The 13,611-nt window shown below is 35.7% G+C and overlaps 1 protein-coding gene across 1 annotated transcript in view; it reads right to left on the bottom strand.

The window, feature by feature from the left end:
- The window catches only part of LOC150100980 (nephrocystin-4-like), a 173,582-nt gene that overhangs the window by 39,277 nt on the left and 120,694 nt on the right, over window positions 1–13,611 (bottom strand). The window contains exons 8-9 of the mRNA XM_090401950.1: window positions 8,692–8,824; window positions 5,990–6,184 (exon numbers count right to left, since the gene is read on the bottom strand). Coding sequence (XP_090258076.1) covers window positions 5,990–6,184; window positions 8,692–8,824 — 328 coding nt within the window. The remainder of the gene's footprint in view (window positions 1–5,989; window positions 6,185–8,691; window positions 8,825–13,611) is intronic.

Below are 13,611 nucleotides of genomic sequence, written 5' to 3'. Positions count from 1 at the left end.
ACAAGTTTCATTAGTTGTAAGACTAACATCCTCAGGGGTAAAGAGGACTAACAGTTTAAAACACAAACTATAAGAAATTACGAAAAAACAAGTTCATTTGTTGGTATTATGAACATCAAAAAAGTTTGTTAAAAAACCTAATAACAACTCTATACAACCGTTAATGCATGTTAACTGGAGACAATGCCATTTGTTGTCGCATTCTGTGGTTCATGCTCACTCTGTCCGAGGTCTGAAATTGGTAAATTTTTAATAAACGATGACCAAACTTGATTTAAAATCAAACCCTGTAATCTTAAATTCCTACTGATTGCAACAATTGAGTAGGAATTTTAATTATATTTGTTGTCTCTTTGAATTTTTTAGTACTTGTTTAGTTTTAAAAACAGTTTTCTTTAATAAACATGTGGTCACAAAACTGGAATAACTATATTGAAACAAATAATAAATTCTACATTTTTAACATCCCATTATGATATACAAAAGCTACACAATTAGCAGTACGAATTCCATCAGTTTGCACTGCCTGTGATATCAGTTTCTTGTTTCCTTATGTACAATATGGTTCTTCAATAAAAATCATAATTTTATTGGTCTTTTAAGTTTCTGTCCATCACTAAATGCACATTGTTTATAACCTATGGGTTATAAACATAGTAATATTTTAAGCGCAAGTAGCCTAATGCAGACATCACAAATGATGATCTCTTTGAGACTGAAGATACACGATTTTGTGACTGTCAATGCAAAAACACGAACGAATACAGATCCTGTGGATATGGAGCCTTGACTGTATAAAAAAAAAAAAAAATCCTTAGACCATTCTGCAGAATACATTTAAGCAGCTAGCCTTAGTGTCAAAATTGCTTGGCATGGTATCTCATCAACTGAATAAAGATGCCTTCTAAGCAGTAGTATCCCCACTACTGCCGACAAGCAGAGCACCTAATCCTGACACTAGTGCCCTTCTGACACCGACACCCTTGGCAAATGCACCAATATCAACTATCCCCCCATATAGTCTGCCTATGTTTAGAGTACCGTAGCTGGCAGATTGCCAAGAAGTGAAAATTCATGTTGAAGGGGAGAAAGGAATAAGGCAATGTATGAATTTGTTGCCAACACAAAAATCATGTGCATTATATGTAAATAACATTTTCCAACTGTTATAAAAGCAAAATAGTTACCACTTTAAAAACTAGAATGTTCATAAAAGGAAAGCTAATTTTCCGACGTGTAATAACAAACACTCATCCCATGAAATGCATTGATTACCTCTATTATATACATGAATTGAGAGAGAGAGAGAGAAATCTATAGCCCTCATCCCACCCCCCCCTTCTTAGCAGCATTCATTCTCAGTTTCCAAGGATGCCCTCTCGTCCTATCTCCACCCTCAATAAATTGAAAAATTCCATCAACTGAAATCCTGTATGACCCTTTCAGAAGTTTGTATGTCTCAATGATATCACCCCTCTTTCTCCTGTTTGCTAGTATCTGCAGGCTACAAATTCTCAATCTGTCTTCATAATCAGTATTCCACAACCCTGATATCATTTTTAACACTCTCCTTTGCACCCTCTCAATACATCAGAATCACAACAAAAAACAGGAGAATAAACCAGCACACAATAGCCCAAGTTAGGTCTTATCAAGGCCTCGCAAATGGGCACAATGACACACTTATCTTTACATGTGAACATTTGTTTCAGCATTGAAATTACCTTTTGACTTGCATTTTTTTACATGTTACATGGCCCTAAACTTGAACTTCCTATCTACTAACACTCCAAGATCCCTAGCCTCATCTGTTTTTTCAAGCATAATCCCACCAATATAATATGACATTGCAGATCTAATCATGCCACAGTGCATGACTTTACATTTACTGAAACTGAACTAACATCCATTGTCCCATGTCCACAATTCCAGCCTATTCAAATCATTCTGCAAGTACTGCATACAGCAACATTCCCGATTACCCTATCTATCTTTGCATCATCAGCAAATAGCTGCATGTCACTTGTCAAATCCTTCCCAACTCCAACTCAAATCAAATCCATACCACTTTTTGATGTCAGCCATTCTCTTATCCATGCTAATATTCTATAATCCAAACCCATATTCAACAATTTATGCAACAGCAAAGCTGTATTTGGTCAAAAGCCTTAGGAAAATCCAAAAGTATTATGGTGTATCCATTACCTAGTCTAGTTCAATGGTAATTGTTATAGAATGTGAGCAAATTGCTAAAACATGACCTGTCCTTAGTATGCTCATTACAAAGTAGAGATTCACTGTCAACCCATTTCTGAATGCGAGCCCTAATCAATTTTTCCAAAATCTTCACCACCACTCTGAGATACTAATTGGTCGACAGTTGGATGCATGAGTCATGAGTCTTTGCACATGCAATGCAATTACCATACATTCTTTTCATTCCTGCAGAATCTTCCCTGTTTTGAGACTCATATTAAACAGCACGGTCAAAGGAATAGCCAGTTCAGCTGAACATTCTTTTAGAACACGTGCCGAGGTTCGTCAGTCCCTACTGCTGAATTCTCAGTTTGTGCAACAGCTCTAATACCTCATCCTCACATACCTGAATTTCTTCATCCAGTGAAGAGGTAGCAGTGAGCTCAACGTTGCATACGCCGGGTTGATAACTTTTAACAAAATGGGCACTCATTAGTTGAAAAACACATCTGTAATGCTCACACTATCTGCATTTAGAAGAGTTATTCTTTCATATTCATTCTTTCTTTAAGTTGCAGCATATCCATAGAAATCTTGTGAATTGTCTTTAGCAAGCAGAGTCGGTTTCTTTTCATACTTTGACTTTACTTTCTGTACAGCAGTTGTGACTATCCTAGCCTGCTGCTTATAATTTTCATAATCCGCATCATCCTTATGCACACGTTATTCCTTCTACATCATCCTTTTCTTGCAAATCTCTTGCTTAATATTGAAAATTTTTTTATAGGAGATACTGAGATAGGAGTGTTGGTAGCTTGCTCCACCTTTGCAATGAGTTGCCCTGGTGTTGTACCACCTTACCCCAGTCCTGAAGATACTTTCAGGCATAAACTATGTTTGCTCACACTTGGATAAAGGATTAAACTAATTTTATTATACTCTTGCTTAATATGATTACACTTCATTATTTAACTCCTACTCTATTTATTCTTTGAACTCTTGGGGGACACTCTGATATTGCATCATTTAAATATTGTTTAAATGCTTCCCATCCAGCAACTAATCCCATTCCATTAAACTTGGTATACTCCTCAGTTGGTCATAATTTCCTGCTTTGTAGTTCAGCATGAGTCTTTGCACATGCAATGCAATTACCATACATTCTTTTCATTCCTGCAGAATCTTCCCTGTTCTGAGACTCATATTAAACAGTATAGTCAAAGGAATAGCCAGTTCAGCTGAACATTCTTTTAGAACACATGCTGATAACCTTTTCTGAATGGAACATTCATAAACTTAGTCACTTCCCTAGTGAGTTCTGGACGATCAGTCACCAACTGGAGGTAGAATAGTTTAACATCTTTAACTGAAATGCCCCCTGACACTATAATCAAATCTAACACTCTTTGACCTCAAGTTCCTTCTGTCACATGATGTTTGAGGAAGTTGTCTCACAACAGCTCAATAAATGCATTTTCATTCTTCTCATGACATTCTACTGCTACCCAATCAATATCTGGATAATTAAAGTCCTCAATTATGATTACTCTTTCTGCACTCATCTTGTCTATTTGGTGATGCATTTCTTCATCATTAGCAACCAATCCACCAGGTCTGTAACAACACCCTGCTATGTAATTGATCTTGTTAGATTCCACCTCACCATAGATGGCTTCAAACTCATTGTCACATGAAATACTGTTAGTAGTACTACTACTACAATCAGAGGTCTCAACTCTAACTGCATTCAAGTCATCTGATATCATTAGCAGCACGCTCCCTCCTCTCCTATCCTCTCTATCCTTCCTAAAAATAATGTACCCTTTACACTCAATACCAGTTAGTATGTCTGATTCTGGTAGTCAGGTTTCACTAATGCCTACAATCTGAGGTCTCAATATATTGACTAAGGCAACAAACTCTACCCTTTGTTTATGATACTCCTGACATTCATGTACACACATAATAATCTACCTGCATGTTCTTTTGTGTACTCTTGTCTGCAGTCTGTATGATGCAGTTGGACAACTGCAGATCTCTATTCTTCTCTAGTTCCTTATACATGTAGACATCTTTGCACATGTTTGATGGGTCTGAGCTGGACAAACACAAAGTCAAAATAGTTCTCTCCTCGTCAACATTTCCATGACAAAGCCCATTCCAGTCATTAACACAGTTATATAACATCGTTGCTCTTACACTCACATTCTCACCATTCCTCCCTTTATAATTTAGTTTCCCTGACTTTGTGTTAGGTCTCATACCAGTTATTAGTTTTTCTAGACTCCTTATACCAAATGCATTCAGGTGTAGGCCGACCTTCTTATACAAATCCAAACTCATTCCACACATCCAAAAACTTCCATCCATTCCTTATACACAGCCTACACATCAAATCGTTTGTCATTATACCCCTTCTTCTTAATTGATTTTTATCATATCGAGGTAAAATACCGACGATTTTCACTTTCTCACTCTTACCTCTTCCAACAACCTTTTCATGTCCTCTCTCATACTAAACTTATCGCTAGTTAAGTTGTTAGTACCTACTACAATTATGATCTCATTTACTTTTCTTTTGTTTTTTAATTGCGTCCTTTATATTCTTAATTTTCACTCCAGGAAAACTCGAAGTTATAACTCGCTCATCAATAGCATGTTCATCATACCAAATAACTTCTTTCTTTTCACTAACAACGTAACATACCTGATTTTGTTACTTCCTGACTTACCTGTTTCCATGCTTTGTTTCTTATTTTGTTGCTTAATTTTCATCTTCTCCCTATGCTCATTTAAATGGCTCTCAATTTTTTGAAATTCCGGAGTCATTTCTCTGATGATCTGCTTTAATTTTGTTATTTTGGAGGTTAATTCATTTTCTTTAACCTCCTCCACAACTCCAATAACCTCGTTAGCAGGGCTAAGCCTTCTTGTTCTTTCCTGTCCTCTTTTTAGCACTGCTTTTCTTGTGTGTTTTAGGCGCCATTTTAAATTTATACTTATTGTTGAAATAACTTAATAAAAATAGTAAATACACTAAAATCTACACTAATATACTATAAAACACTAATTTTCTAAGGAAAAAACACATAAAACAGACAAAATCATCAATTTTACAGGAGTGCTAAATTCACTGACCAACCACAATGTATCCTCAAACCAATCCTGATTATTATGACATTATACTGATTATAATGATAAGCATGAACTTTTATCTGCCAAGATCTGATAATGTTGGAGTCTTGACAGATAACAGATTGATTTGGAGGAATACTGTTGATAGGAAGTTAGTAATGATGTAAGTTCTTCATGTAGTACTATCATAATATCCTGTACACCCCTTGAGGGTACACGTCAGGAATTTGATGATGAGAACATGAATCAAATATGATCAATATTATGGCATTTTTTTTTTCACAATCTTAGCATTCTCAATGTATTGATTAGCAAAATTTTATGGTGAAGGTATGAATCCAGTGCAAAGTAACATGCAACCTAAATCTTGGCGTTTGTTTTCACATCAATCAGTTTTTTTTTTTCCATTTTTTTATTTATTTGTTATGTAGCTTCCATCCATAGAAGGTGTTTGTAAATCTGTAGTACATTCATATCATGGGTGGGCTAAGGATTCTTTTTTCTATTTTTACTAATTTTATAATTTTTTGTATTATTTATTTATTTTTTTGCATGCAATAAGACAATATTTCAATGAAATGAAGTTTTAAACATGGTTATTACAGAAACTGCAGTTGTCAAAATAAAAATAAATAAATAAAATAGCATGAAATCATACTTTTTTACAAGCAAAACTCAATATAGATTCTTGCTCAACAGTCTTACAGCATAAAATCAAAGGAGAATGCTTATTTGGATGATTAGTCAGTGATAAAGTCACCAAGTCTTCACTTTGAGAAAAAGGAGACCACATTCCCCAGAATAGCGGTACTGTTGTGTTTGGGCCTTTGGTTAAAGTGGTACCTGCAAGGGACTTTAAAAAAAAAAAGTTACAAGAAAAGATTACCTGAACACTAAAAATAATGAAATAAGTAAATTGAACATTAACATTTTAGTCTGTATTTTGTAACTCTTAACCGGATACATTCAGAAATTTTGTGCTCTGGATTATGAATAAAATGGCAGCAAACTGTAAACTGCCAAACACTATATAACTTACTCTGAAAAATATAAATTACTTATACTGAAAATTATATAGATTATTAATAATGAAAATTATTAATGAAAATGATGAATAGTGAATAATGAAAAGAATAATGAAAATTATATAAATTATTATCATGGAGTTCAAAAAGTCATAGAAGGCACACAATCATATTTTCCCTTGAACTCATTTGACAAAGCACTTACAACAGCTTCTGGCAACCTATTTCATTCATTTAAATGAATGAAAATGAAAAACTTGTTTCAATCATTTTTTGAGTTTGATTCTAATCAGTGAATAAAAAAACAAAAACAAAAAAAACTGTGGTTTCCACACGCAAAATTTTAAAACAAAATGATGAGAATAAGAAGGATATCAGAAAGTCTTTAAAATGAACTAAAAAATGATATTTCATACTACAGTTTCAGTAGCCCTGATTCCAAATATCATGCTATTTACAGTAAAACTAACATTACAGATTCATATGCATGTGGATAAAAAATAACTTAAATTTTCCAGTATACATCAAGAAACGGAATGAAGAATTGTGCCATGCTGCCTAAAGCATATTCTCACCCTCAATGGGTATGAACCGCAGACAATTAACAAGATTCTTAATGTGCCTCCTACAGCTCCTTTACATAAACAAGATTTCAAAAATGCAATCACATTACCTTATATCAAGAATGCTACAAACCTAATTGCACACTGCTTCACGATTACAACATTAAAGTGGCTTTTTGGCAATGTATAAGATCTCAAGGTTCTTACATCCACCAAATCTTCACATCCTCCCATGAAAAAAAAAAAAAAAAAAAGATTATGAAATTCACTACTCTTGTAGCATTTACTATGTAGGCAGAATCTGAAATCTGGGAAGATTCAGGTCTGAACACATAAAAGACGTTGAAAAAAAGAAGACAGCATAAATCAAGATTAGCCTTCCATACAACAAACATAGTTTGGCAAGAAAAAACACAAATGTCATATATTGATCACAACTGTTTTATAAGAAAGTTCAACGATACCTAAGAAATGCTCTGGATCCCCATACAATGTAAAAACTAAGGCAATCCTACACCAAATTTGATCTACTTTCATCAAAAATCTGGTTGCTTGTTTGTATGTACTAATTGTGAAGTTCTTGATAACCTGCTATCTATAATTAATTTTTTTTAGTATCACTGATGATGCAAGTCTGATGACTTACAAAACTTATCAGATTATATTGTTTATTTCATTAAACTGGTTATGTGTTTAGAAATATGTGATCTCGATACCACAAATAAACGAAATTAAATTTTGCATTTCTGTATTCCTTTTAATTTCTAATTTAAAGTTTATATATACGAGGTGGTATCAGAAAGTTTCGAGACTAGGTTTGTAACATGCCAACAGATGGCAGCACAAAGCTGCATGCACAGTCACAGGGAGCACCTACCTTCATAAGTCAGTGTGCCAAAAGACATCATCCTGTGTACATCGGGAGCTGTGCAACCGATGCTATTCTGACCACCTGCATTACCACATCTGCAATTTCATGATGGACAGCAAGTTAGAACAAAGAGCAAATGTGAAATTCATGTTTGAAAAAATGTGAAATTCGAGGATCATTACCGGTGACGAAACTTGGGTGTATGGGTATGACCCTGAGATGAAGCAACAGTCTTCACAATGGAAGAGCCCATCATCTCCACGATTGAAAAAGGCGAGGCAGGTCCGCAGCTCGACCAAGTGCATGCTCATCGCCTTTTTCGACATTCACGGCACTGTGCATCGAGAATTCATCCTCAGGGCTCAGACCGTCAATAGCGAGTTCTACTGCCAGGTTTTAAGGCATTTGAGGGAGGACATTCAGTGAAAGTGACCAGATCTGTGGATGCGAAAAACTGGATGCTCCAGGACGACAATGCACCCTGTCATCGAGCTCTCCTCACATGCAAGTTTCTTGCCAAAAACAACATGATCTCACTTCTGCACCTACCCTACTTGCCAGATTTGGCTCCTGCAGACTTCACCCTCTTCCCAAAGATGAAGATCCAGCTCAAAGGTCACCGTTTTGACACCATTGCAGATATCCAGCGCAAATTGCAGAAGGTGCTTGACATGCTTCGAAAAGATGACTTCCAGGACACATTCCAGAAGTGGCAAGAATGCTGGGAGTGCTGTATTGATATGCATGGGGAATATTTTGAAGGTAATAGTGTGTAAACGTAGATAAATAAAGTAATTTCTCGTAAACAGAGCTAGTCTCGAAACTTTTTGATACCACCACGTATATATATATATATTACGATGAGATCGGTTTCACATCAGTAAAACATAAAAACACTTACATTTTCTGAAGAAGCTGCTTGGAAGGAAACTCCATATTCCAAGATGAAGAAAAGCACAATATTCTTGTCTTCAGGTACACCAGTCACTCTAATTTTATTGCGTACTACTAAACTTGAATTGTCAAACTCATTCCTGTACAAAAATAATAAATATACACATGTAAATTGAAATATACATATAATATGAAAGTCAACAGCACTCAGTTAACATATGAAAATCATCAAATAAAAGTCTGACTAAACTCATGTACAAATTGCAGTGTATCCATGGCTAGGTAATTTTACTACACATCACACAGTTTGTAAACAAACCTTGTTGCAAATCACATCTGTGACTAAAAACATTTCCGGAGATTTTTTTTTTTTTTTTTTTTTTTTATAAGCAAGCCTAAGTTAGCCAGGAAATCTGCAGTCACAGATATGAAAAATATAACTGCTACTGACTGAGCATTTCATAATGTGTTCCTTAACTCGAAAGCAGCTTAAGTTCAACTACATCAGGAGCTTACTACTGTATCGGGAGAAACTTTACTACTGGTCTAGATGGCCACATAGATGGCATTTCTGTAATTGAACAAACAAGTTGGAGATTCAAATCCCATATTATGTGCATATATGTATATACAGTAAAACCCCTATTTTACACTTTCCAGGGGACTGACGAAAAAAGTGTAAATAACATCATCATCATCAAATTCCTGACATGTACTCTCAAGGGGTGTACAGGATATGATAGTACTAGATGAAAAATTTACATCATTACTAACTTCCTATCTACAATTTTCCTCCAAATCAGTCTGTTACTTGTCAAGACTCCAACATTATCAGATCTTATATTTCTATTGTCTAAGGCACTTTGTACCATATCAATCCACCTATATCTTGGTCTTCCTCTGGGTTGTTTTCCTGCCAAATTGGCAGAGAACACTTGTTTTGCTAATCTTTCCTCGCCAATTCTGTTCAAGTGACCATACAACCTGAGATTAGCTCTATTAACGCATTCCTGGATGCTGACAATGTCAAGCTCTTTCCTACTATCCTGGTTTTTAATATGATATTGCCATTGTTGCCATCTGTTCATGCCTCTAATCTTTCTCAGGACTCTCATATCTGTGGTCTCTAGTCTTTGGTCAAGTGTTTTACTTCTGACCCAACTCTCAGATCCTTAAATTAAAACTGGTTTGAACACTGTATCGGGAAGCTGTCTTGTATACAGCTAATTTATTGTTATGACTAATTTCTCTCTTATTCCATATGAATTTATTCAACTGATTTCCTACCATACCAGCTTTGTTGATTCTGTAGTCGATTTCCATATTTAATTTACCATCTGCACTAAAAATAATGCCTAAGTAGCTGAAATGTTTTACTTGTTCCACAGGTTCAAGTAAAACATTTTGTTTTACTTGAACTTTAACTTGTTCCCCATTCAAAACGCAGTTGACATTTTCAATGATTCTACCTATTTTCATTGTCTTTGTCTTTTTATTGCTGACCTTCATACCATATCTATTACAACAGTTATTCAATTTAGTCAGAGAATCTTGCAAACTTGTAGCGGATTTATTTAGAAGTATAACATCGTCCTCTAAAGCGAAGAGCTGATATTAACATCTCCAATTCTAATATCATGTTTAATACCACTTTCCTTTATAATGTGATCCATATAGATAATGAATAACAGAGGGGATAATGTACATGCTTGTCTTACGCGAGATTTAACATTAAACCATCTTCCTGCTGTACTTCCTTCAATTCTAACTGCTGACTTGCAAATCAAATAAAGACTAAGTATTAGGAACTGTTGAGGGAAAGAGAAAGAGAGGAAGACAAAGAATGTAGTGGATGAAAAATATAGAAGACTGGACCTATCTCTCATATGAGGAATGCAGAAGAGAGGCACAGAATAGGACATGGTGGAGACACATGGTAGTCAATCTGCTGGAGGGAGAAGACACCTGACAGGACAGGATTGCTTAATATAATGCCCCCATTGACACCATATAACTGTAGTGTATTGAATAGCTTCTCTCTTGGCACCTTGTCATATGCCTTTTCCAGATCGACAAAACTTAAATACAGATCTTTGTTATATTCCCATGCTTTCTCAACTAATTGTCGTAAAGTGAAGATCTGATCCTGACAGCCTCTATTTGGCGTGAATCCAGCTTGTTCTTCACCAATCTTTCCTTCCACAATTCTTCTCAACTGTTTCTCAATTATACTGGCATAAATCTTGCCTGGAACACTCAGTAAGGAAATACCTCTGTAATTCTCACATTCAGTTTTATTTCCCATTTTATATATGGATACTATTAGAGCTCTACTCCATTCATCAGGAATTTGTCCCTTTGTCCAGGTCTTCTGAACAATGAAGTGCAGCCACTGTAAGACTTTTATACCACCATACTTCAGCATTTCTGGTTGAATATCATCTACTCCTGCTGCCTTGCCACATTTCAAGCCTTTGATAGCTTTTTCTACTTCAAGTATGGATATGTAGTCCTGACTGTATGCCTGTTGGGTTTTTTTTTACCACTGTGCTATCACTGCTTGTTTCATTTAGCAATTTTTCAAAGTAATTATTCCATACTTCAAGGATATCTTTTTCTCCCATTTTCATGTCACCTTTATCATCTCCAACTCCTTTTACAGCACTCTTTCCTCCATTTCTAAGCTACTTCAACAACCTTCAAAATATCTTTCCACCTTATTGATATTTATTTTCTAGTTCTTGCCAAAGTTCTCTCATGACTTTTGTTTAGCTAGTTTTACACAGTGTTTAGCTTTCTTACATTTGTCTCTGTATTCTCTAAGAGCACAAGCTGACATTTGCCAGGAACTTTTGATATGCTTTCTTCTTTTCCTTCACTGCCTCTTTAACTTCCTGTGTCCACCATGGAGTTCTGATTTTTCTATCCTTGCAGACAACCTCACCACATGTCTCTCTGGCTGAATCAATCAGCGTTTTCTTCAAGGTTTGCCACTGAATCTCCAAAGGTTTGGTTCTTGTTCTCAAATTCTTTCATTTTTTCTTCAATAATCTTTGTGTATTTTAGTCTACAGTTCACATCTGAGAGCTGCTCAACTTTTATTCGCTTTAAAACCTTTCTTACATGTTATTCTTTTCAATATGAAATTCAATTTTATCCTGCTCAAGACTAAATAGTGATCACTTCCAATTTCAAATCCTCTGTACACTCTGGTGTCCTGCACCAGGGAGAGAAAACATCACTATCAACAATAACATAGTCAATGAGACTTTTCTTATTCCTTGCCTCTTCTCTCCATGTGAATTTGTGCACATTTTTATGTTGGAATATGGTGTTAGTAATAACCAGTCCATGTCCTGAGCAGAAATCCAACAGGTATTTGCCATTATTATTAGTAGCTTTGCTCTTTTCTCCAAATTTTCCCAAAACATTTTTGTATGTCTGACAATCACACCCTACTCTGCTATTTAGATCCCCAACAAGGACCAACTTTTCCTTTTTCATTGTGTCAGTTGCTTTCTCTAAAGCCTCAAGAAATTCTTCCACTTCTTCCTTAACAGAACCTTCTATGGGACTATAGGCACAAATAAATCTCATTGTCCAGTTCCCAATTCTCATATTTTCCCACATCACTCTACTTGAAATTGCCTGCCATTGAAGAAGATTAGCCTCATATTTAGTGTTGAATACTATGGCTACTCATTCTTTTCTTTGATTGTCATTGCCTGAATATAACATTTTGTATTTATTACTCAGAAAGATCTCACCAGTTTTTGTCTTTTTTTGTTTCAGTCACCCCTATTATGTCGATCTGGTACTTATCTAATTCCTCAGCTAGCTCCATTTCTTTGCCATTCAGGCTTCTTATGTTGATAGTACCAATCTTGAACTCTGGTGATGTTGAGTTGGGGGTGTGCTTGCTTTCAGATTTGTTCCAGTAGCTGACTTTTCACTGTTCGTCCTGGTTCCCTGGCAAAAACAACGGGGGGGCCTTGTTTAACTGGGCGACGCCCCAGCCGACATGAAATTTTGTCATGTTGTACCATCATTTTGTATATTGGTTTAAGCCAATAAGAATACAATTTGGTTGGCTAATTCCCAAATTGCCAGCCCATCCTCATTCGTTCAGTATCCAGGTAGATACCCAACAGGGTGCACCACAAGAAGGTGAGAATTAGACATTAGGTCAGAAACCCTGGTCGGTTCTCCACATTCCTCTAAAGGTTATGTAGAGGTGAGGTCTCCTCTCAGTTATACAGCTTTGATCCTTAAGCATTCTGTGTAAATAGCAGGAAATGTAATAAAAAAACATTAAATAAAGGCTAAAAGATGACTTACTGCTAGTATGTGAGTCTACATACTAGATTACAAAATTTAATAACTGAAAATAAATGAATTTATAATTACTCATATTTATCTATTTAAAAAAATCTTTAATTGTTGATTGTTTTTTGCTTTTTTCTGCACTCTTATAAATTCCACCTGCCTCTCCACAGTGTATAAGGCATTAAATACCCCATCGTCTCCTGATGCACTTGCAATATACCGCCTCAAAACAGAGATAGCTTCCATTGCTTCTTTACTAGTAGGGATGGTAGGTTCTTGATCACAGTCTTCTTTAACCACTTCTTCCTCTTCTTCTTCACCAAGGTGAATGAAAAGGATGTCTTCTACACTTGGTACCATTGATGTGATCACACTAGCATCAACATAGTCTTGAAATGAGGAAGCCTCATCCATCACATACCAGTTGTTGGGCTCTGACACATCTTCTTCTTCCTCCTGTAGTTGTTCCTCCTCTTCCACAAATGTAACTCCTGCCTTCCAGAAACAGTTGGATATGGTTTCAGTAGTAACATCCAACCATGCTTTGGCCACATAATGCATGGTATCAAGGATTGATATGGTGATTTGTTTTGGGTCCATA

Source organism: Typopeltis vanoorti, chromosome 12 (genome assembly GCF_054136105.1).
Source record: "Typopeltis vanoorti isolate ZY-2024b chromosome 12, IOZ_Tvanoo_1.0, whole genome shotgun sequence".
In the NCBI taxonomy this organism is placed as follows: domain Eukaryota; kingdom Metazoa; phylum Arthropoda; class Arachnida; order Uropygi; family Thelyphonidae; genus Typopeltis; species Typopeltis vanoorti.
The sequence above is the reverse complement of the archived record's forward strand: the minus strand, read 5'-3'. Positions and strand labels throughout refer to the sequence as shown.